A 25,007-nucleotide genomic window follows, 5' to 3' on the forward strand; every position below is an offset into this window, starting at 1 on the left:
TCCTCATTGATTAAAAGCATCTTGAGTGCTGTTCTCACTTCTTAAAACCAAAGGGCAGTAAGAGCGAAGGAAGAATCTTATCCTTTGAATTTGGCTATCATCTGGCGGTGTTGATTAGACCATTTTACAGAGGAGCCTCCCTCTTGCTGACCCTGGGGGCTGATAATTTTCTAACAGAAGCAGTCCCCTCTGCACCCTAAATTTACCCTTTTCTTGTACACCTGTGTTGAGTAACCTGCGAGTATGTACTCAGAAGGTGACGGCTCTTGCGCGCTCAATTATCCAAACCTTAATTTGCTTAATAAAGTGTACTTAAATTATGATTGGAATTCTTCTGAATGAAAGGCTGTCTGGACAGATGGTTATTATATAACACTGATTGAAGGACTTGTGACTCCTAGCTGGGTCATCATTTTTCTGCCTTACTTCAAAAGCAATTTAGCCATCTTTTTTTTTCTTTTTCTTTTTGCACCCTCTGGGTAGGCAAATGAAACACCTTAAATGACAAAGAGGGCTTCTAAAGTTCTGTAAAGCTAAATTTCCAAACTGCTGGAAATTAGAATGCATTGCTAGAAAAACCAATTCAGAATGTGACCTGAAAAATCAACGTTCCAGTTTCTTCTTTCATTTTTTGCTTGCCGCTTTCCCATTTCATGGCAACATTTATTTGTTTAATTTATATGCCACTCGTCTCACTACCCAGAGTGACTCTAGAGGGGGTCTCACAGTTACAACGATACGTGTTTTTATGTCCTTGCAGGCGCAACCTGACCAAATTGTCTCTGATCTTCAGCCACATGCTGGCAGAACTGAAAGGCATATTTCCAAATGGACTCTTCCAAGGAGACACTTTCCGAATCACGAAGGCAGATGCAGCCGAGTTTTGGAGAAAAGCCTTTGAGGAGAAGTAAGTACAACTCCCAAAATAAGCTGCTAGGCTTCCGTCAGTTCTTCAGGCAACTCGTAACTGGAGTGGGTTTGCCTCTCGTGGTTTTGCCACATCCAACGTATGTGAGATGGAACCCCAAAACTACTAGAACAGGGGTGTCAAACACAAGGACCATGGGCCAGATCTGGCCCGCGATGTGGCCGGATCTGGCCCGCAGGGCCGTCCTGGGAAACATAAGGGGCCAGCCCACGTCATTTCCGCCCAGTCTACTCAATGTGAAGAGGAAACATGCCAGCAGTTTGGGGAGTGGCGTCAAGATGGCCACGCCCACTCAGTTGGCCACACCCACCCAGTTGGCCATGCCCCCCCTCCCCCAAGGTCAACCACAGCCCTGATGTGGCTCTTAATGAAATTGAATTTGACACCCCTGTACTAGACTGTCAAGGCTGGGTGAAGCCATTCAAGTATTTCTTTGAAATGATCTGGCCGTAGCCCCCACTCTTACAGGATTAAAATACACACACACAGAAAGAGAGAGAGAGAGGGTGGAGGGCTTTGTGATAATCTTCAGCCTTGCCCTTTCCTTGATAGAGAGGGGTTGGCTTTGGGGAGAAAAACTGTTCATGGTTGATTTGTTGAGGAATTGATGTTTCACTTGGCTTCAACAGGCTAGACTGCCATAATTTTAGATGTTTATCTCTGGAGATTAATTTTGATCGCATTCCAGATTCAAGTTTTTCCCATATGAAATACGCACGGCATATCTGCAAATTAAGATTTATGAAATATGTGCACTCCTAATCTTGGTCTTCCTTCATTACTTCCTTCCTTTAGTATCTCAGTACAGTTACTTAGATGTCAGAGATCTTGTTGAGATGCAGTTATGTGACATTCCTTTTATACTGCTGTTAACGTCAGTAGCTGCTTTAACAAGTTACTGGACAAATTAAGGATTATAGCTGATGTTGTCTGCTTTCAGTAACTGTACATTGTTTCTCTCACAGCAGTTCATTTTTGGAACAAACGTACCTGCATTTGTGTACTTCCATTCATGTGGTTGTGAATCTATCTGCGTGGACAAAAGGCCCTTTAACATGGATGGTTTTAAGAAATTATGTGTGCTTTGAATATTTATGGCTAGGAAGCATGAGTGGGACAGTTGTTCAGTGACTTCCTAGAGCATAGCCATTTTAAGATGTGTGGACTTCAACTCCCAGAAGACCCCAGCCAGCCGAGCGATAGAATCAATGCTCCGGATCAGTATTTCTCAACCTTGGCCATTTGAAGATGTGTCGACTTGAACTCCCAGAAGACCCCTGGGAGTCGAAATCCACTCATCTTAAAATGGCTGAGATTGGGAAACAGTCTCCTACGTGAATCTGATTGGCTCTTCCGGGGAAGACAACCCAGGGTGAAATCAGAATTTTGTTTGATTTAGCTGATGTTTTAAGTCCCTAGGATGCAAAAGGAACCATCCCAATATACATATATATATATTCATCCCACTGTTAGGACCATTGTCCCATGGAAAACCTTCCGCCAAGCCCTACATGAAGTCCACCCCATCAGTTCCGGCCTGGAAGCCATGGCATTGAAATCAACCATTGATCTGACATGCAATGATTACATTTCAGTGTTTGAATTTGATATTTTTACCCGTCTGTTTCAGGTAAGCTTTTTTCTTTTTCACTCTTAAGCCACGATTTGCCCAAAGACAGACATTGGTTCGCCACTGAAGTAGCTTTCTCCTTCTATCAAAATGGCCGTACTTCCTCTCCCTGACTTGCACAGCCTTAACCTTCAGGTCTTCCTTTTCTCCATCTACTGGCTTCCTTGCCTCCCAAATCTCTCTGGCCTCTGCTGAACGTTAGGATTTCTGGGATCAGGAAGGATTGATAACCTGGCATGAGGGAGAGCTTTGAAGAGAAAAATTGCTGTGCCCCATTGGAATGCCATTAAATTCTCTGCTGCTCTTTTAAACAGTTAACAGTTGAGGTTGAACGTTGCTCTGAAGTCAATTCATGGAGGGGATGTGACTGTACGGGAAGTGGAGTGAGCTACGATTGGGAAGGGCTGTTTCCTTGTTGAAATAACTCTCTACCTTTTCACCTCCCCCCACCCTCTCCCCTCCCCCAACCCAGCCCTGGTCTTCTTTGCTCCGAAACTGGAATAGCCTTGCGGTGACTCATCCTGGCTACATGGCATTCCTGACCTATGATGAGGTCAAAGCCCGGCTTCAGAAGTTCATTCACAAACCTGGAAGGTGAGTGCTTCAAGGCAGCCTTTCTAACCTGCATTTGCGCTCTGGTTAAGCGTTTTTTATATATATCAAAAATACCGTATTTTTCAGAGTATAAGACGCACCTTAGTTTTTGGGGAGGAAAATAAGAAAAATAAGAACAGGTTCCTTGATTGTGAGCTCTGTGCCTTGCTTTTTTTTTGCTTTTTTTTTTCTGCCTCTGAAAGCCTCCGAAACAGAGCTTCAGAAAAAAAGCCTCTGAAGCTCTGTTTGGCGGCAGCTTTTCTGAAGCTCTGTTTGGAGGCTTTTTTTCTGAAGCTCTGTTTGGGGGCTTCTTTTCTGAAGCTTTGTTTCTGATGCTTTTTTCAGCCTCTGAAACCTCTGTTTGAGAAGCTGGGCGGGGCTACATTCGGAGTATAAGGCGCACCCAGATTTTCATCTTTTTTGGGAAAAAATGGTGCGTCTTATACTCCGAAAAATACGGTGATACCAGCGACGTCCTAAATTTTAAATACCATAAATTGGAAGTTGGAGGGTTAGGCATATTGGTGATTAATTTATTTGTCAATCAAATTTAGATGGACATCCCTCAGTAGGAATGCTCCTGTACGATAATCAAGCCAACTTTTAGAGTATCCGAGAAGTTAGGGACATCCTTGCCATGATAGTTAATGCGCATTGAAAGCAGCATTCAGATAATGACGATTGCCAGGATTGGGGGTGGGGGGTGGGAGATTTTCTGCTGAGCTGTCATTCAAAAAAGGCTTCACATGTAGGAAGTTCAAATTCGGTTTGTTCAGCTGTCAATGCATCATCTTCTTGTTGTTGTTGTTTTAGTTATATTTTTCGTCTGAGTTGTACGCGACTTGGTCAGTGGGCCATTGGCTACGTCACTGCAGATGGAAACATCCTCCAGACAATTCCTCACAACAAACCTCTTTTCCAGGCCCTGATTGATGGCTTCAGGGAAGGCTTGTAAGTGACTCCTTTTTGTGACGTGTCCTAACTCCAGTTTGTTCTTTTTTTTCAGTCTAGGTGCCTCTACAGGCAATCCTTGATTTATGATCACCGTTGAGCCCAGAATTTTGCTTGTGAGCCATTCTGATCCTAAGTCAAATCACCATGTGCTGGAATTGACTTTTACGACGGTTGTTAACAGAGTCACCACAGTCGTTAAGCAAATCACATACTTATAAATCATAATCCCGCTTAACCGGTGATCACTTTTCCCCCCAGTAAAAAGAGCAGAAATTCTCAAAATACAATTGCGCGACCACGGCACTGTGCAGCACTCCTAAGGATCGGCCATAAACTGGTGAAATCCAGCAGGTTCTGACAGGTTCTGGAGAACCGGTAGCGGAAATTTTGTGTAGTTCAGAGAACCAGCAAATACCACCTCTGGCTGGCCCCCGAGTGGGGTGGGAATGGGGATTTTGCAGTATGCTTCCTCTGAAGCGGGGTGGAAATGGAAATTTTGCAATATCCTTCCCTTGCCACACACCCCAAGCCACGCCCACAGAACGGTAGGGAAACATTTTGGATTTCACCCCGGCCATAAATAACATATTTTGAGTCTACCGTAACACGAAATGCTTGTTAGGCAACCAGTTGTAAGTCAAGGAGACCCTGTGATTGAAAACCAGAAAGGAATTCGGTCTGTTATAGCGGAGCCGAAGACCCTCTGAAACTCCTTGGCTCTTTCTCTGAAAGCCAACACGGCTCTTGTGCTTGTCCTAATATAACCTGCCTCACCAGGCATCTGAATTCAAGGTTTTGCACAGTTCCTTCGATATGCAACAGATCGGAGTTTCTCTTTCCAGCCCTGTGGGGGTTTGACAGATAGGCATCGGCAACAAACCACAGCAAGATCAAAAAGGTGGCAGGTGTGTCAGCAAAAAAGAGGCAGTTACGAACTTGCCCAGCAGCGATCTCTGATGCCAATGGGCGTGTGGCCTTATGTGCACGGTGATGATGTCACAATGCACGCAACGTCCTTCCCCGGGTTACCTAGAGCAGGGGTCTCCAACCTTGGCAACTTTAAGACTTGGGGACTTCAACTCACAGAGTTCCTCAGCCAACCTGTCCTAAAAAAAAAAGAGTGCCATTTCTCCCATCTGTCTGCTCTGTTCAGCTGTATCTTTCTTTCAGAATCTACAATCTTTGCACCTCTCTTCTAGTTACTTGTATCCCGATGGAAGAAACCAGAATCCTGATCTGACCGGCCTGTGTGAGCCCACGCCCCAGGACCACATTAAAGTCACCCAGGTGAACGAGGACCCCTCATCCCTCTCTCCATTCCTTCCATCTCGTCCAGGAGTCTCCCAAAAGTCTTGCCAACTTTTAAGGCTTGTGGACTTTTAATTCCCCAGAATGCCGGCTGAGGAATTCTGGGAGTTGGGAGTCCACAGGTCTTAAAGTTGCCAAGTTTGGAGACGCCTCATCTAGTCTTATGTTTTAAAAAATAAATAAATGCGGAAAGTGCGCAGAGGGATGCGCAGGGTGGATTTGATTTAAATCAAGTCGACTTACATCACGATTTAAATCATGGTTTAAATCACGAGTAAAAAAGGCTTGATTTAAATCAACTCGATTTAAATCCTCATTTTTAAAGAGCAGCCGTCATCTATCCCACAGCAGCTCCTCCTCTGACCCGCTGCTGACTCACCGACAGTCCCAATATTGCAGAATCTACAGCCTCCTCATGCTACATCACTAAGCTCCGTTTCATGCTAAATAAACTAAATTATTAACGTAACTTAACTGGAAAACTATCTTTAGTAGATTTTTACTCCCAAAAGCATTTTATTAAAATAAATGTGATAAAAATAATAAAAAAATCCCATTTAAATTTTAAAAAACCCCATTTAATTAAAAAAAGAAAGAAATTAATTTTTATCCACCCTGGGGATATGTGGGGTCCACATTTGGAGAAAAGGGTACTGAACTGAGGGATATGGGTTAGAGAGCACTTTCTTTTATCAGATTTCCTGTCTCTTTCAGTGCCTGCAGTTTGAAATCCTTGCAGCCATGTTTTACAAATTGCACCCTGTTTCATTAACGATACTCCTACCTTTTGAAATATGTCGCCATCGATGGATTTTTTAAAAAAATGCATTGTAACCTTTCACCTTTTCCGTGGCCCTTGTTGAAACTGTGCTTTTAAAAGGCTGTTTCCAGGTAGGTGTTTTTAAGATCTGCCCCTTTCTGGCTTCTTACTCTCAGGAGCAATACGAACTCTACTGTGAGATGGGCTCCACTTTCCAGCTCTGTAAAATCTGTGCCGAAAACGACAAAGATGTGAAGATAGAGCCCTGCGGGCACCTCATGTGCACCTCTTGCCTCACTTCATGGCAGGTATGTGGGGGGGGGTGCTAACCCCTGTCAGAGCCCCCACTCATTGGAACACAGCCCTCTGGAGCCCCTACAGAAAGCGGCACCCGGCCCACTTTGCCTGGCTGCGCATGTTGCGTCACCGTCACTGCTATCGCCAGCTTTGCGAAAGGCATCTAGAATGGGTGTTTTGCTCTTGGCTGGGTCAACTGCTATGCAGTTGTGCCCCAACGTGTTTTATGCAGTTGTTGTGAATGCGGGATGGCTGGCTTGTGTAGCAGCCTTGAAGGAGGCAAAAGTGTTTTCTGTGTGTGTGCGTGAGAGAGAGAGAGAGAGAGAGAGAGAGATGTGCAACGTTTGATTTTTCTTCCTCTTTCTTTTGCTGTGCTCATAAGGCCTCTAGTCATACATTCAGACTAGTTAATTTCCTAGTGCAGTAGCAAGTTTTTTTCTTTCTTTCTTTCTTTCTTTCTTTCTTTCTTTCTTTCTTTCTTTCTTTCTTTCTTTCTTTCTTCCTTCCTTCCTTCCTTCCTTCCTTCCTTCCTTCCTTCCTTCCTTCTTTCTCTTTCTCTTTCTCTTTCTCTTTCTCTTCCTTCCTTCCTCCCCCCCTCCCATGTGGCAAGATAATCCTGCTGCCACATCCCATGGGGTGGCCCTGAGTGAAACACCTGGTCCGTATGTTCCCCCCTTTGCAGGAATCGGAGGGGCAGGGATGCCCGTTCTGCCGATGTGAAATTAAAGGCACAGAGCCCATTGTGGTGGACCCTTTTGATCCCCGAGGAGGGGGAGGGCTTCTGAGGCAAGGAGCAGAAGGAGCCCCCTCTCCAAATTACGACGATGACGATGACAGAACGGATGAATCCCTGTTCCTGATGAAAGAGCTGGCTGGTGCAAAGGTAAGACTGGACTGTTGGTCTCCTCCATGGAAGTGCGTAATATAAATTGGGATGGGATAGATGATAGATAGATAGATATACCCTGTTTCGCCGAAAATAAGACCTCCCCTGATAATAAGCTCAATTGGGCTTTTGAGCGCATGCGCTTAAATAAGCCTCCGCCCAAAAATAAGCCCTCCCTGAAAATATTTAAACGCAGAGCTGGAAATCAGGTAAGATGGCAAGAGGAGCCCCATCTTGCTCCACGCACCCCAAAATAATAAGACCTCCCCCAAAATAAAGCTAAGCGCTTATTTTGCGGTTCAAAAAAATGGAAGACAGGGTCTTATTTTCGGGGAAACACAGATAGATAGATAGATAGATAGATAGATAGATAGATAGATAGATAGATAGATAGATAGATAGATAGATAGATAGATAGATAGAGGATACATGATACATGATAGAGATATATAGATGATACATGATAGAGATAGATCGATAGTAGATAGATAAATGATACATGATATAGATAGATAGATGATACATGATAGAGATAGATAGATGTTTTCTAGCATTTGTTTTCAGATGGGTGTCAGCATTCCACTCTAATTCAAAGTCTCTATTGTCAATAATTGTCTATAATTGGCAGTCAGCTGTGAGTTCTGCAGTAAAATACTGCCATGAGTAGCCCTATCCATTCTGCCAGCACTCTGATCCTGATACATTTCCTCCCAGTAGCCATGCACAACTCAAATTGGCAAGGGTCGTGCGTGCGTGTGTGTTCTTGAGTTTTGCGGTCTTTTACACCTGCCTGCCCTACAGTTGAGCTTGTCAATACTGTCTCGTATTTTGAGTGTGCTGGTCAGCCATGCCGCTCTTTGAGTCTCTTCCTGAGCAATAAATTCATGACCCACTTGGAAAACGTAGCCTTTGCTGCAGCTGCCATTGTCCGCCTGTTGATGTACCACGTTTGATTTGCATACTAGATGGGCCCATTTTGTTTTCTGCTCTCTTGGGACCGGTTAATGATTTCTGGGATCACTGTGCCTCAGCAGAGACCAGTTCCTGGCCTGTGCCCAAGTATCAGCAGGCCTGCGCCCTCAGCTGATGGCTGTCCTTAAGGTGACCATTTATCTAGCCCTTAAAAACCATGCCTGCGGCAAGTCCTGTTCAAGAATAACAGGCAGATGAATCGGTGACAGAACAGGCCTTGTTGTTGCTGAGATATTGGAAATGAACAGGAAGGAAGAGGACCTACTTGTATTTGTTGGATGGAGAGAAACATCAGGTCTCCCCCCCTTGAGTTGAATAGGAGGTGACTTCAAATGCCAAGGTAGGGGGTCACTTGATTATTAGGCTGGATTTTATAAATCGCTTCACTGGATTTCCTCTTGGCATCTCTTCAGGTAGAACGTCCTCCTTCTCCATTTTCAATGACTCCGCAAGCAGCACTTCCCCCAGTACCTCCACGGCTGGACCTTCTGCAGCAGCAGCAGCGTGTATCCAACCCACCTGGAGCTTCAAGCCCAGGAACCACTTCCAAGGTACCGGAACTTGTAGACTGATGAGGTGTCCTTCACAAGATGGTTTATCTGAAGAGAGTATTTGTAGCTCAAAAGGCTCCAAGGACCCAACGCTGTCTGAAATTGTTGGGCTTGATTAATTTTCTTCAGTGCCACTGTGGATTTTCCCACTGATCCTCTTCTTGACAGTTCATCATCCAGCTAATGTATTTGTTGAGTTAAATGACTCAATTGATAGCCTTGATGGACTGATTTTTCAGCCAGGGACCCACTTCTTCCTGTCTGTGGTAACTAAACGTTGTGTATCCTCACAAACTTTGGGATATGTAGCACTCACTCCAGAGTCACCTTTCCTCTAAAACTTGCCTGTTATAATTATTGTTTTATTGGTGGCTGGAAATTTCTGATGGACTTTTTGCATAATGATAAAAACATGGACATGGGATCCATGGCTTTGATGATGATACAGGATTATAGAAAGAATGATATTATGATTTAACATTAGCGTGTCTTGACCTCAGTGACTTTAAGATGCATGGACTGCAGCTTCTGGAATTCCATGGGCGGCTGAGGGATTCTGGGAATTGAAGTGCGCACATCTTAAAGTCACCAAGAGAAACTGCTTCAGAGAGAAAGGTTAAAAATATATGTCAGATTCGAGTTAATGTCAGGGTTCCAAGTACACCCCTCCACCCAACGAAAGAAGACTCCGAGGCTAGATGTTCCTCATTGTTCCATTTTATGAGAGATGTCATATTGACACATCTGGGAAAACCCGAATCTGAAAGCTTCCAGGTTTTCCTCACCCAAAAGAAAGCCCAAGTCCCTTCCCCCTGCACCCACATGTCCATCACACGGTCCAATCGATGCACCGTCCCAACTGGAGATGCCTCCGAGTCACACCACTCCAGGTGCAGGGCTGACCGTCCTTGACTCTCAGAGAAAAGAACGTTATTATGGCTAGATATCTCTGCAACTCCATGCAGTTCCGTCCCCCCCTCCCAGTTTCCCACAGCACTTAAGTGTGGTAGCCCTGAAGATCCTGAGAAAAAGCTGGCCTCCAGGGCTGACAATAAAATGGTACTTGGAAAGCTTTCCCTTATTTTATAGGCTGCACCTGGTTCTCTCCACAAAGACAAACCTCTGCCGATCCCACCAACTCACCGAGATCTTCCACCACCTCCTCCTCCAGACAGGCCCCACGCCATTGGGGCAGAGGCCCGGCCCCAGAGACGACCTTTGCCTTGCACTCCAGGGGATGGTCCTTCCAGGGACAAGTTGCCCCCCGTGCCCTGTAACCGTCAGGGAGAGCTCTGGCCCTCGCGGCCCATGTTGAAGGCTCCCGCTGAAGCCTGGGCCAATAGGGAGCTGAAGAATCGCCATTCCCTCCCCTTCTCGCTGCCTTCTCAGATGGACGCCAGGGTGGAGCCTCACAGACTGGGCAGTACTCTGAGCCTGGACACTCCGGTGGTGAGTGTGTGTGTGTGCCGGACTTCCCATGGGGAGGAGGTGGGGGTCTTACTTCCGTCTACGAACCTCTCAGGGCACGATGTTTTAGCGCAGGGGTCTCCAACCTTGTGCACTTTAAGACTTGTATATGCTGGCTGAGGAACTCTGGGAGTTGAAGTCCACAAGTCTTAAAGTGCACAAAGTTGGAGACTCCTGTTCTAGCGGACGGGAGCCACGGCAGAAAAGGCTCTTCCCTTGAACCCCACCTGTTGTGCCTCGCCCGCCCTCCTCTCCGCAGCCGGGCCCCTCCCATCTCCTGCTATCTCAGCCAGAGTCTGATAATGAAGAGGAACGGCCTGGCATGCCTCCAGCCCCCAGCCCTGGCACCATGCCCGGACAGACTGAGCAAACAAACCTTCCTACAGCGTGTGAGCACGAAGCCAGCCACGAGCTAGAATTGCCGGCAGCTGAGCAGGAAGACGAAAAGTGGACAGATCCCCGCTTCCGGAGAATGGAGAGGCGACGTCAGCAAAAGGAAGGGAGGGGCAGGCCTGGATAAGTGCTGAGTCATGGAGCCACACCCCATGGCCTATATAAAGGATCTGCTTTTTGGCATTCCTTGAGTCAGGCAAAGTCTCACCTGGTTGCTGAAGTCACACCTTGGATTCCTGCCTGCCCTGAGAACTCTGACAGGAATCTGGCAAAGCTGCAGAGGCTTCGTGGCCACGCTTGAGACAGACTTCCCAGACCCGGCCGTCAGAGGAGGAGGGGGACACGACAACACCGGTTGGAATACCTTGACCCACAGGGTCTGCAGCAGGACCCTTCCGACCCTCCTCATGCTTTATGAAATTTGTAATGCTACAAAAATGCCAGGCGCAAAAGAGCAGGCCCACCCATTAGGTCCAGTTAAACCAATTTATTGCTGCTCATGGTTATGCACAGGACTGGAGTGGTGCGGCGTCCTAGAGGTTGAGCGCTCGCCTCACAATCAGGAGGCTGTGAGTTCGATCCTAGATAGAGGCAGATATTTCTCTCTCTGGGCACTCCGAGAATATATCTATGCTGAACAAAACTCCGCATTGGCGACAGGAAGGGCATCCGGCCAGTAAAACACTCTGCTAGTCCATTCAGTTGCCCAGACTCCACCCCGCAGGGGGTTATGGGGTCGTCAAATGAGGATGATGGTTATGCACAGGACTATTCAATTCACAGTTAACACCTGTTTGGAGTTGGACAAGGGCCAACATAATTCAAGGAGGGTTGGACTTCGTTTGCTTGTGGCTATGTAGGGATTCTTGGCTGATCCCTCTTTTGACTCCTCCCCCTCCCCCAGGTTCTGCCCCTCCTCCTCCTCCCAAAGGCAACATTGGGAATAGCAAATATTATTTCTAGTGGGGAAAGTTGCTTGAGGCCGGACCATTGAGTCAGGGGAGACCTGGCCCTTCTTGGTTACTTGGGGTGAATTTGATCCCCTAACTCTTGAGGAAATGGACAAGAGCCTTGTCATTTCCTCAGGCCATTCAAGAGGTGACGAAATAGTTGGGCCCGTGTGGTGGTGATGTCTTCCTTGAGAGAAGGAACTCAAGCACCGGCTAAAAGCTAACAGGGGATGCCTAGGCGTGCCTTTTTTTTTTTCTTTTCTAACTGCAGAAAAGTTCATAACAGGCTTAATAAATATACCTCTTTTGGTCTCCAACCGTACGCTGCGGGTGGCATCTGACGCGATGATTTTCTTGCAGAATCAACTCGGGCTTCCTGCTGGCTTAGAGAGCGAGCATTCTAAAATCAAGCCATCTTCTTCTGCCAATGCCATCTATTCTCTTTCTATAAGGTAAGTTGTGCCCTCAAGGGAGCTCCAGCCACGGAAAAATTTTTAAGAACGTTTCGACATCAGTAGAGGGTTGAATTGCTCAATCGGTTACTCTTAAGTTAGAAACTCACAGGGAAGAGTTTCCGGTTGGCATCTGATTCCTCATTGGTTTCTGATCCTCTCTGTAGCAAAGGCGTCGCTCTCTGTGATGCTGGAGCGCGCAGAAAGGAGGGGGCGATTTTAGGCTAAGCTGCTTAGGTTCATCTGGCTGGAGTTTGAATTTCGTTTGGGGAGGTTTAATAGGATGGCTTTGGGTGACTGTATGTGGGAGAAACCCCATGAGGGTTGAGCTCAGCATCATGAAACTAAAATAGGATTAAACCAGGTCTTAGCAGCTGAGTAACTTAATGTTACAGGCACCTGTCTCTTAAGACAGTGTGAGCCCTGGTGTGTGTTGTATGTGTGCAGCTGCATTGCTAGAAAGTGTCACTTATGATACAAGGCTGGCAGTGTTGGGTTTCAAATTTTTTTACTACCGGTTGTGTGGGTGTGGCATGGTGGGCGTGGCATGGCATGGTGGGTGTGGTGTGGCATGGGGGGCGTGGCATAGCTTGGTGGGCATGGCAAGGGAAGGATACTATAAAATCTCCATTCCCACCCCACTCCAGGGGAAGATTATTGCAAAATCCCCATTTCCTCCCGATCAGCTAGGACTTGGGAGGCAGAGAATAGATGGAGGCGGGACCAGTCAGAATTTTTGCTACCGGTTCTCCCAACTACTCAAAATTTCCGCTACCGGTTCTCCAGAACTGGTCAGAACCTGCTGAAACCCACCTCTGAAGGCTGGGCACATTGCGAGTCACAAAGCTAAGCTTTTGAAAGGTTTGAGACAAGGGCCAAAAGCCTTCCCAACTTTGGCTTTCAAAGTTTCATCGGCAGAGAGCAGCAGGCTGCCTTCTGTCACAAACCTGTATTGTCTTCTTCTCCCTCCCCCTCCCCCCCTCCAGGTCATTGGTTGCCCCAAAACTACTCTCTGGAGAGGCCTCTGGGAATGACGAAGACTCTGAGTACATGTCCCCTTCCTCCTTGCCCCTGGTGCCACCTGGCTGTGTGGGACAAAAACCCGATTCCAAGCTGCCTTTGGAAATAAATCCTGGTTCACGGTGAGAGAGTCCTTGCATTTTTTCCCCCCAGTGCATGTGATTATGATTGCATTTTAGAGGCTCCGATTGCAAAAGAGTTGTGATGGCGTAGTGGTGAGGATGCGGTACTGCAGGCTAATTTGTGCCGACTGCCAGCAGTTCAATCCTGGCCAGCTCAAGGTTGACTCTACCTTCCATATTTCCGAGGTCGGTAAAATGAGGACCCAGATTGTGGAGGGCAATAGGCTGATTCTATAAACCGCTTCTAGGGGACTGTGAAAAACGCTGTGAAGTCTGTGAAGTCTTAAAAGTGCTGTTGCTAGTCATGAGCCAAATCAGCTAGCCTTTGAATTCCCTGCAGCATTGCAAGCTGGAATTGTTTGAGGCTTGGCACGGAATTGAAAAGCAACCCGATCCAAAGGATGCTGTTCTCCTTGGTGTGATGGCCACCAAGGAGATGCTTACTTTTTTATTTTATTTTTTAATTTACATTTATATCCCGCCCTTCTCCGAAGACTCAGGGCGGCTTACAGTGTGTAAGGCAATAGTCTCATTCTATTTGTATATATTTACAAAGTCAACTTATTGCCCCCTCCCAACAATCTGGGTCCTCATTTTACCTACCTTATAAAGGATGGAAGGCTGAGTCAACCTTGGGCCTGGTGGGACTTGAACCTGCAGTAATTGCAAGCAGCTGTGTTTTAATAACAGGCTATCTTACAGCCTGAGCCACCCACGGCCCTTACTGACTCAAAACAGCACCTTGGGCCAAGGAGCCGCATTGCACAAAGCGTCCTATATCTCCGTCCTGAAGTTTTGAGCAGGAGTTCTCCCTGCCGCAGGAGTTGAACCCAGCGCCTTTTCTTTTTCCCTTTGCTCAGCGTCGTGGAGGGCGAGCAGGAAACGGAGGGAACGACTTACGAAGCCATGTTCAACATTCAGTCCCAGGCAGCACCGTGTTCCTCTGAAGCTGCTAGCATGTCTGGTAAGTTTCCTGGGAAATGGAATCCCGTTTAGGCTAGATTGATATTGCAAGAAGCCAAAACAATGAAGGAAACACTGGACTCTCCTTGCTAAGAAAAGTACACAAGCATTCCAGCCGGTGCCTCCCCTTCCATTATCTCTCTCTCTCCTCCTGAGCCATGAACACCTCACTTCCCTTCTGCTCCTTGGATGGAGGAAGGATTGAGCAATCCCTTCGGAGGGTAGGAGCCCACTGGCACAGGGCATTATGTACACAATGGCTTCCATCCTGCATGTGGTTTTGATTGCTCGCTCTGGCAATTTATAGCAGGGAGCAAAAATGAACAGGCTGGTTCTTTCACCATGTCGCCCTTTTGCTCTCTGAAGTTTTTGCTTTCTGTGGAATGAAAAAAACAGCAGTTGCAAAGATGATCACGCCATTCTTTCAGATTTCTATTTATTTAGCATTAAGGTATATCGTACATGGACTTCTTCTTCTTCTCCTTGTGCCATATCCATCATCGGACATTGGCGATCCTGTTATTAATCAACAGCCACATGAAGAAGTGCTGCTGAGTTTTGTCCAAACCGGTTCCTTAGATTTTGAAGCCACAATGTTCTTCTTCTGCCTGGACCTCGTTTGCCTTCAGTCTTTCCCTGGAGGATTAAGTGAAGGATGCCGTGTTTTTCTGGGTGTCGCATCCCATGTCTGAAATACTCGTAACTTTTGCTTTTTCATGGTTTTGATGATTTCCCTTGGCTTTCCCAGGCGGCTTATCGCTTCCTCGTTTCTGATTCTCTTAACCCAGCTTATGCGTAACAGCCGCCTGTAAATCCACATTTCAAATGCTTCTAGTCTCTTCAAGTGGTTTTCTGTCAAGAGATCAACTCTCCACTCCGTAGAGCAGGATAGAAAAGATGTGGCATCTGACAAGCCTGATTTTCAGTCTTAGGCTTTATGTCTTGACTGCAGAAGACCTTTTCCATTTTGAAGAATGCTGTTCGAGCTTACTAATGTCTAGGCCACCTCGGATCGTGAAACGGCTTTTATATGTGCTACGCATCACAAATTTTAAAATTTCTGTGCATTTGGTTCAGCTTTGAGGTTGAGCCTATCCATCTTCCTTTTGAAAACGCACCCTCTCCTAACGGAGGCCTAAAAGTGGTGCTGAAAAAGGTTTCATCCTTTTCAGATGTAGGTGACGTGGTAGCTGAAGAAGATGTCCCCAACGGTCCCGAGGAGTCGGAGAACGAGGAAGACGGTTACGATGTTCCCCGCTCGTCTGCCCAGTCAGCCAGCACGCGTCGCACACTGTCCGATATCTCCAATGCAGCCACTTCCTTCAGCCGCGCCTCTCTGGATGGCGAACTTCTAACAGGTGCTTACGCGCGTTCTTGGGCAGGGTGGCGGGTTGCCTCTAGAACAGCGGTCACCAACCGTGGTCCGTGAGAAAATTATGGTGGTCCGCAGAAAAATTATTTGCATTTTTTATATTGCACTAAATCAGGGGTCCTAGAGAGGCTTTGGAGGCTAGGGACAGCAAAAAAACTTCCTGCCCAACCGGAAGTTGGAAAACAGGCTGTTTCTGGCCTCCAGAGGGCCTGGGGGTGGTGTGGAAGGCTGTTTTCGTCCTCCCCAGACTCATAGAGAGGCTCTGGAGCCACGTGAGAGAGAAAAATGGGCCTTCCTAACCCCCTCCAGAGGCAGGAAACAGGCTGTTTCCCTACTTCTGGTGGGCCCAAAAGGCCCGAAAATCAGCTGGTGGAGCTGAGCTCGCGTGCCCACTGATACGACTACGGAGCCACCGTTTCTCCTTAATTCCAGGTTGCTTCTCTTTCTTTATTAGTTTCTATCCATTGTTTCTTCTCCTGCCTTCTGGTGCTTTGGAGAATCTGAAGGTTAACGGAGCATCACCATCAAGGAACATTTTTTTTTTTTTTGAATTTATATCCCGCCCTTCTCCGAAGACTCAGGGCGGCTTACATTGTGTCAAGCAATAGTCTTCATCCATTTGTATATTATATACAAAGTCAACTTTTATTGCCCCCAACAATCTGGGTCCTCATTTTACCTACCTTATAAAGGATGGAAGGCTGAGTCAACCTTGGGCCTGGTGGGACTTGAACCTGCAGTAATTGCAAGCAGCTGCTGTTAATAACAGACTATTTTAGCCTGTTGAGCCACCAGAGGCCCTTATGGCTGGTAGACCTGCCACCAGGAGATATTCCAACTCCCCTCCTCTCAGCCTCGTGCTGCTTTCTCTTGCAGATGCCTCGGACATCTCCCAGGTCCCCGAGAGGCCCCCGAAACCTTTGCCTCGGAGAATAAACTCTGAACGGAAGGTGGGCAGCTGCCTGCAGGCCAGTGGAGCAGGACCGGTCCCTGTGGCCTCCCCGCAGCTCTCCTCCGAGATCGAGAATCTCATGAGCCAAGGTTACGCATATCAGGACATCCAGAAAGCTCTGCTCATCGCCCACAACAACATTGACATGGCCAAGAATATTCTCCGGGAATTTGTCTCCATTTCTTCCCCCACGCACGTGGCCACATAGCACCTCTTTCTCTCTCTCTCTCTCGGCCCTACCTACCTGGAGCCCCGTGCGTCCACCTGCCTGGGCAGTCTCTTGCCCGCATTGGCCTGGAGTTGAGTAGAGGCTGCTAGAGGGATTCCCCCTGCTAAGCTGGGCCTGCCTCTGCCGAGATTCGGTCATCAGGGTTTTGTGCAAGTCCAGGTGTTTTCTTCGAGTGGCGTGAAACGGAGCAGATAGGTGTGCGTCTTCAAGCAGTCTTCATGTACCTCTTTGGGTTCTCCTCTCTTTGCTCGCCCACCCAACACTTCTCCCCCCCCCAACTCCCCCCCTTGCACTTTCTGATTGGAGAAAACAGACCTGCTAAAACTTTGGATAAACCGGTCCCCGGTTTCTTTTGCCATTAAGAATATGGGGAAGTTTTCGGTCAACGTGTCTTGTGCTGTGAATATCCAACCGGAGGCCAAGATGCTGAAGGTATCTCCCCCACCCCACCCACCCACCCACCCATCCCTGGTGGTATGGGATACGACACGCGGGGCCTCCTTGCTGCTGTATGTTTTGGCTCAGGCTTTCCGGACCCTCTGCTGTCGGGTACAGAGTTTTGATGAAGCCAGAGGTTTCGACGCCTTCCTTCCCACCCACCACCCCCTGCCCCTTCTCTTCCCTTTCTCCCGTCATGGTCAGCGCCAGCTTCTTCCCGATGCCAGTTTCGCTCGCCACACACTGGATTCCGCAGCGTGGTAGACGCCGACCGCTCTCAATTGGATTGGGGAAGGGGTTCGGGCGGGTGAGGGGAGGCCACCTTTGCAGCCTCCAGCCTTCAACCTTTTCCAGCCTTCAAAGTTACCCGGGCTGGGTTTGTTTGGGCCACAGCAGCAGCTGCCTCGTGAACGTTGCGGATGTTATAGATGATCGACAGAGCTGCCCACCTCAGCAGCCTTCGGGCTCTCCCGCATCCCCTCACTTACCTGTAAAACTCTTAAATTAAAAGTTAACCGCAAGCATGGTCCTTATAGACACTTACAGGAAGAAAGAAAAAGTGTATGTAGCACCGCCTAGAACCTCTTTAACCTGCTCAGTAGTAAAAATGCAACCATTTTGGAGTCGGGCATCTGTGGAACAGCATAAAAGAGTCAACTCTTTTTTTTTTTTTTTTTTGTCCCCTGGCGTGTTAATACCAGGAACAAACGAGAGTGTGTTTGTGAGAAGGCCCATTGTCCATAAAACACTGAATGGCTTAAGCATTTGATGTTATTTTTTCCTGGGTACTCAGGGAAGAGATACGACAAAGCTGTTTTGGTTTTCTAGGGAAAAGCCAGCAAGCATCTCTCTCTCCCCCGCTTCTCTTCCCTTCCTCCTTTTTCTCTTTCCTCATCTGCTTCCCTAGTTTTCTGTGCCCACCTGCAGGGTGGGAGCATGTACCCTGGCATGAAAACGGACATCTTGAGGTCCCCTGCATGATTGGCTTCCGTGTTTTGTTTTTTTTAAAAAAATAGCATTAATTCCTGCTGGCTAATTAAGGATGCTTTCATTCTAAGAGAAGGCTGGAGAAGAGTGTTTCCGTGGCATAAACGCTTTCTACTGGGGAGGTGTAAGAAGGTCTTCTCCGGGTAGTAGAAGGCACCAACAAGATGGCCAAGACCTCTTGGGGATCTCCAAGCCCCCCACCCTTGGAAGCTGGTGAGGCCAGTCCAATCTTCCTGCCGGCAGGTGACTCGAGATAAAATAGTTGCGCTTAGAGGATTCTGTGAAGGAGATGGCGATGGCGATGGCACCTAGAAGCAGGGGAATTCTACATCCCCTGCTGCAAGGAGAACTTCAGCCTGACTAGGTGGCTCAGTGGCTAAGACACTGAGCTTGTCGATCGGCAGTTTGGCGATTTGAATCCCTAGTACAGCTCTCCTGCGTGAGCAGGGGGTTTGGACTAGTCCAGGGGTCTCCAACCGTGGCAACTTTAAGCCTGGCGGACTTCAACTCCCAGAATTTTGCCAGCCAGCAAAGCTGGCTGGGAAATTCTGGGAGTTGAAGTCCGCCAGGCTTAAAGTTGCCACGGTTGGAGACCCCTGGACGAGAAGACCTCCAAGGTCCCTTCCAACTCTGTTGCTTTATTTTTTAAAGATGCAGTGGCTTTCCTTCCCCCGCCCCACCCAACTTAAAAATCAGTGGAACCCTTTTCTGTTTCTCTCCGGGATGGTTGTTAAATCTGGATCGGTTCAAGGAGTCAATTTCTCAAGTTCTTTGCAAAACTGAAGCAGCTTTTGGTGTGACCTGGAGGGGGGCGGGATTGTGTCCACACTCCTTGCTTGGAAGTGAGATCTCCGCATTGTGTCAGCCCACGTCCTCAAAAGGAGAGGCATATTCTTTCCTCTGGGTGCCATGCTGTGGATTAGACGAGAGCAGAGCTGACACCGCCACGCTGCGTAGCCGACCTGATTCCTCTGCATTGCCTTCCTTTCACATTTCTTTTCCTGTCTTAAAATTTCACAAGGACAGTTCCCTGCTGCTTTTTACATTTGACTTTCATCCACCCCACCTCCGTCCTTCCTCCTCCATCTCTTTAATTTGGGGGGGGGGGGGAAGCGTTGATTTATTTTACAGAAAGCCAAATGTATAGTGCCTTTTCAGTAGGGAAAATGCTTTTTCTCTCCAAGGGTGAATCTGAAACTAGATTAGAAACTTGACCGCAGAGCCCCGGAGCTCCTCCTTGGGTGTATCACAGCTTGGCAGGAAGGAGCCAGCGGTTGGCCACCAGCTAGCGTGAGCAAGTCACAACTAGCCCTCTTCTCTTAAGCTTCTTCCATTACTAACAACGAAAGGCCGGTGCTGTAGCTGAAGGCCACGGAGTGCTGCTGGACAACTTTTTAACATAGCTATGGGGACTCCCAACTCTTCCATCGTTGGTTTCCTTCGTGAAACAGCCTCTTTATCGGCCCGGAAGCAAAATCCACTTGGCTCCTTCAAGGTGTGCCTGGAGCAGGAGCGTCCGACTTTGGCAACTTGAAGACCTGTGGACTTCAATTCCTAGAATTAGAATTCCCTAGCTGGCTGGGGAATTCTAGGAGTTGGAAGTCCACAAGACTTCCAAGTTACCAAGGCTGGACATCCTTGGCCCAGATTCTGCCTCAGGCCAATTTTGGGAGGCATTTTGCTACCTTTGGCCAACTGAAGAGGGCAGAGATGGTGTACTACTAGCATTGCCTCTCGAGCACTGTGCTTGGACGTTTTCATTCATTTTGTGTGTGTGTGTGTGTGCGTGTGGACAAGGAGCTTCCTGTGGATTAAATGTTCAGTGCCTGTTCGGTTCACAGTGGATCTCTTTCCTTACAAGCGTCGCCTCCCTATGTTGTAAACATGCAGTTGCATTGAGGAAGATCATGTGTAGCTTGCAGCCAATTTTGGAATTAATCATGGATGACGTTGGGCATTCCCACCCAATGATCAAGAGTTCCTGTGTTTTAGGAATAAAACTGCAATCCGGGGAGAGGTTACACTAAATTATAAATTATCTTCGTTGGGTTAGGAAAGAGTGGTTAATAATAAGTAGCTTTATTTCTCCTGAAGGTTGAGAACCAATGTAATATTGGTGTTTAAAAAAAAAAGAATCAAGATTTTCACTGACTATTTTAAAAAGTTATAATATCATTAATATAAAAAAAAATATATTAGCAGTATTTAATCCTTTCAGACATGTAAAGAGTAAGAACAGAAGGTAAATATTCTTACAGAATAGCCGAGCTTTAAGATTCATTTGGGCTAAAGTCCTCGGTTTTTGGTTTTTTTTCCGTTTTGCAGATGCATTGTTAATGTTTTAGAGGTTATACTAATGTTATTTATTTTTTATTTTTCATTCTGGTAAGGGGCCGACCGAAGAGCTTGGTGGGGAGGGGGGGCCCTTTAGGGAACATCATGTGTGTCGATTAAAAAAGAAACAAAAGGAAAAGTTTTATTTTTAAATAAATTTCTTTGTTGTAGCACACGGCTTGTTTGATGTCAATATCAATTCTTGCGATAGGGGACCCCTTGTACCAAGCTAAGTCATAGAAGCACCCCGGTTTTTCCCGGAGTCTCCCGAGAATGGGGTTTTCAGCAGTTACACATCAATGAAAATTAAGACTTATGGCTCTAGGGCAGGTGTCTCCCAACTTGTGGACTTCAGTTCCCAGAATTCCTCAAGTCAGCCATACTAGTTTGGGGGACTCTGGGAGTTGAAAGTCCATAGGTTTTGCTGGCTGGGGAATTCTGGGAGTTGAAGTCCACGCACCTTAAAAGTTCCTGTGGTTGAACAACTCTGTCTAGACCAGCGGTTCTCAACCTGTGGGTCGGGACCCCGTTGGGGGTCGAATGACGATTTGCTAGGGGTCGCCTAAGACCATCGGAAATATGGGAAGTATACTTGCGAGTCGAAGAATCGCGCTCCAATGGTTGACTCCACAAACCAGCTGCAGGCTCTTCCAATCGCTAGCCGAATCTGGCTTCAGGCGCGATAAACTTAATAGGGGAGGAGTCTCCGCTTTAATGCCTCCATCCTCAAGGCAACCACAAGCAGTTCAGATCGCTAGCCAAGACGGCTTCAGGCGCGATAAATTCAAAACAAAAATAATTTTACGGTTGGGGTCGCCACATCGTGGGGAATTGTATTAAAGGGGTCGCAGCACTATAAAGGTTTGAGAACCACTGGTCTAGACTCTGTCGAGACTTGGCCTGTGGACACAAAAGTCAAGGTCTTGTCCGTTGTGCATTGCTTGGTAATGAGAGTGAGGCCCCCTTCCTAGTGAACAGACCTGTGTGCCCTGAGAAGCCCCTTAAGAGCCCCTCCTCTTAGCACAGCTGATTTAAAAACAACCAAAACCATTCCCTGAGGTTTTTCCATCGCACAATGTACACACAAGGCCATTCTTGACGACTTCTTTAGCTTCTTTATTTTTCATTTATATATATATACATATATATATAAAACCCTGCAACTCAGACACTCTTAAATTTACACACATGTCAACGAAAAATATATGTATATCTCCAACAAAGGTTTTCCATTCTGGCATCTCCCGAGACGTGCATGTAAAGCACACCGCCAGCCCCTCACATTTTTGGAGGTAACCCTTTTTTAACCAGATGGGAGTAATTTCAAGCAAGGTATTTACTATATGGTAGGGTTGTCCAACCTTGGCAGCTCTTAAGACCTGCGGACTTCAATTCCCAGAATGCTGGCCGAGGAATTCTGGGAGTCCACAAGTCTTTAGCTGGACACCCCTGCTATATAGGCTCTTTTCCAGCCCAGCCTCAAATTTCGGATAGGTGAAAATAGGAAACAGCAGCCAGGAGATCCCGGGAGAAGGAAAAAAAGAAGGCAGGAAGGAGAAAAAGAGGAAGAAAAATAAGAGAGGGCAAGGAAGGAAAGAAAGGAAGGAAGGAAGAAGAGAAAGGAAAAAAGAAAGAAAAGCTTGAGTCGATTTCCACATGGGGATCTTGTCCATTCCAAGCAAGGATAAATTCTGAGACACTGAAGACCATCAATACCGGATCATCTCAACCAGGGGTCCCCAAACTTGGCAGCTTTAAGACTTGTGGACTTCAACTCCCAGCACAGCTGGCTGGAGAATTCTGGGAGTGGAAGTCCACAAGTCTTAAAGCTGCCAAGTTTGAAGGCCTCTGATCTGAACGCATCATCTGTATTTAGTCTCTGGCAGTGGCAGCTGCCTATTCATCTTCCTCCAAGGGTCTCGGCTGGACAGGAACCCCAAAATCCCGTCTCCAATTCCCATTTTTCTCTCGTTGCAGCCGAGGGAGAAGTGGGCGCTGCCCAGCTGTCTTAGCAAAAAAAAAAAAATACGGCAGGAGCTGCAATCTTGAGCAGGGATTTCTTTGAGGCTGGAGGGAAGAGGGGACTAGCTGGAGAACTCTTGATAAGAATATGCCACTGTACAGTTTGTACAAAAACAAAAAATATTCCCTTATTCTGGCGTTTTTCAAACTTGGCGACTTTAGGACGTGCGGGGGCTTCAACTTTCCGAGTTCTTAAAAGTTGTCAAGTTTGAAAAGCATTGCCCTATTCCTATCCTAAAAGTTAAGAACCATTTCACTGAATTCACCAAACAAATTCCCCAGCGAGTGTCCTTAAACGAAAACTTCAAAAAATGTGCTTCTTCCTTTTTTTCACTTTTGAGACTCCACGTCTTCTATTCAACTTCAGTCATTCTCCCCATCTTTTAACATGCTTTTTTTTTTTTAAACGAACATTTCGATTTACATCCTTAACTGGAAACAAAAACCTCTTGCCTATTTATCCTGTGCTCCAAGCTTTACAAATTGGGCGTTAAAAGAACGGCGTAAATAAGTTTCAATTCTCATCTTGACTGGCTTGGCCAGTACTTAAAAAATTGTGCCAACTTTAAACCTTTTGGTTCCTTTCTTTTCTAAAACCCGGAATGCAAACACGTTAACAACAACATACACACGGAACAGCGGAGATCTGCCTGCCTGCTTGCCCACCTCTTCCTCTTTAATAGAAATGCTGTGAAATCAACAACGCTCCAAACCGCCTTTTCCTTTCCTTGTCGTCTTCTTTGGGAAAAAATAAAATAAAATCACAACTTCTTTGAAAAGACAGAGAAGGCGAGATTGCAGAATATCCCGTACTGGGTCCTTTCCGTGCGTTGTTGGTTTACTTGCGTGTCTGAATGACGGGATGTAGGGTGAATGTTTTAAGGGGTAGGGTGGGGCAGGAGAAAATTTCGAAGAATTTCTCTGCGGCTCTTTCTTCAGTTCCTCAAATCGATGTATTTCTCTCCCTTTTGACAGCCAAGAGAGGAAGATCTTGCGTTAGGATCCAGAAAAAGCATGCCTTTTATTTTATTTTATTTAAAAAAGAAAAAAAATCCTGATTCACCCGTTTCTTAGGCAGCTAGCAGAGGGAGCGGTTGTGTGAACGAAAGCAAGTGACAAGCTTCAAGGCAGGGCCAAAACAACGACAACAACGACAACAACAACAAGAACACATGCTGGATATTTTTGGGACTCTTGCGAACGACCCGCTCTTCCTTCACTGGCAAGGGCTGGCTCTGAGTTCAAAAGAAGCAGTGAAGCTGCAGTCCAAGGGAGATGCTGAAGCGAGGCACGTCTGCGGGATGGGCTTAACCCGTTTCCTGCTCTAACGTCAAACCTGCGTTTGCACCCTGTAGGGTAAAGAAACCAAACCGCCTGGATTCCCACGACACAGCCCTAAAAGAAACCTCCCCTCCCCACACCACGCGGTGGGCAAAAAAAAAAAAAAAAAAGGCCAGCTAGTTTTTCTTCAACCTGTCCTGTGAATCCCAACCAGGATGAAAAGTAGGGCTTTTTTGTGTGTGTGTGTGATCGCAAAGCAAAGATCCTGCCTGCAGGGTCGGCGTAACAAGAGATGGAGCGAGAGTAATACTGGCTCAACCTGTGTGGCGTTTTAAGGCGTGTGGGCTTCCAACTCCCAGAATTCCCTAGCTAGCATGATTAGAATCGGTGGGAATTCTGGGAGTTGAAATCCACGCGTTGAAATCCATGCCAGAAACTGGAAGACCAGCTCTCCGGTGCGCATGCACGCACTGGGAAGATGATATTCCTGTTTCCGGCGTGTGTATGTGCGCTGGCCACCTGGTGTTCCTGTTTCTGGCATGCGTGCGCAAAGACTTAGCATGCTCGTGCCGGAAACTGGGAGATCTTCCTGGCGCACACATGCGCACTGGGCGGCTGCGCTTTTGGGTTTCCAGCACTCCAGTGTGCAAACCTGGAAGACCAACAGGTGACGGCTCATGTGCCCGGAGAGATGGCTCTGCGTGCTGTTTCTGGCACGCATTGCCATAGATTCACCATCACTGCTGTAGGTGGTCCTGAACTTAACCATTCGTAAATGGTTAACGAATGGTAAAGCAAGTGACTTCCAAACAGTTTTGGCGCTCGCAACCATCAACAGCTGTGATTAAAATCCAGGCACGGCAATCGGCATCTATTTGCACCAGTCGCAACGTCCTGGGGGACCATTTGCGACCTTCCCAGCTGGCTCCCGACACGCAAAGCCGACGGGGAAAGCCGGGTTCGCTTAATGACTCCATGATCCACTTAACCACGTCAGCAATTCGCTTAAAAACCAGTGGCCAAAACGGTCCCGAAATTGGGACCTTAACTGCCTTGCTTAAGCAACGGACATTCTGGTTCCAATTGTGGTCGTACGTCGAGGACCACTTGACCAGTAGCATCCAAGCCTCGATGCAACTAAAGTG

General features: G+C 47.1%; 2 protein-coding genes across 5 annotated transcripts in view; one reads left to right on the forward strand and one right to left on the reverse strand.

The window, feature by feature from the left end:
- CBL (Cbl proto-oncogene) overlaps positions 1–25,007 on the forward strand; it is a 63,177-nt gene that overhangs the window by 16,649 nt on the left and 21,521 nt on the right. Inside the window, exons 3-16 of one of the 2 annotated variants that reach the window (XM_058194171.1) lie at positions 761–907; positions 2,402–2,558; positions 3,031–3,152; positions 3,966–4,103; positions 5,306–5,393; positions 6,351–6,482; positions 7,154–7,354; positions 8,743–8,880; positions 9,970–10,329; positions 12,051–12,142; positions 13,129–13,284; positions 14,145–14,248; positions 15,420–15,605; positions 16,496–20,360. In XM_058194171.1, coding sequence (XP_058050154.1) covers positions 761–907; positions 2,402–2,558; positions 3,031–3,152; positions 3,966–4,103; positions 5,306–5,393; positions 6,351–6,482; positions 7,154–7,354; positions 8,743–8,880; positions 9,970–10,329; positions 12,051–12,142; positions 13,129–13,284; positions 14,145–14,248; positions 15,420–15,605; positions 16,496–16,779 — 2,305 coding nt within the window. In that variant the 3' untranslated portion in view covers positions 16,780–20,360. Of the gene's footprint in view, positions 1–760; positions 908–2,401; positions 2,559–3,030; positions 3,153–3,965; positions 4,104–5,305; positions 5,394–6,350; positions 6,483–7,153; positions 7,355–8,742; positions 8,881–9,969; positions 10,330–12,050; positions 12,143–13,128; positions 13,285–14,144; positions 14,249–15,419; positions 15,606–16,495; positions 20,361–25,007 lie in introns of those variants that run through there. The other variant, XM_058194172.1, reaches the window with a different exon arrangement.
- MCAM (melanoma cell adhesion molecule) overlaps positions 21,660–25,007 on the reverse strand; it is a 35,983-nt gene continuing 32,635 nt past the window's right edge. For 2 of the 3 annotated variants that reach the window (XM_058194175.1, XM_058194174.1), the window contains one exon: positions 21,660–23,546. In XM_058194175.1, the coding sequence (XP_058050158.1) occupies positions 23,525–23,546 (22 nt within the window). In that variant the 3' untranslated portion in view covers positions 21,660–23,524. Of the gene's footprint in view, positions 23,931–25,007 lie in introns of all 3 variants that reach the window. The other variant, XM_058194173.1, reaches the window with a different exon arrangement.

The sequence above is a fragment of the Ahaetulla prasina genome, chromosome 9 (assembly GCF_028640845.1).
Source record: "Ahaetulla prasina isolate Xishuangbanna chromosome 9, ASM2864084v1, whole genome shotgun sequence".
Taxonomy (NCBI): Eukaryota; Metazoa; Chordata; class Lepidosauria; order Squamata; family Colubridae; genus Ahaetulla; species Ahaetulla prasina.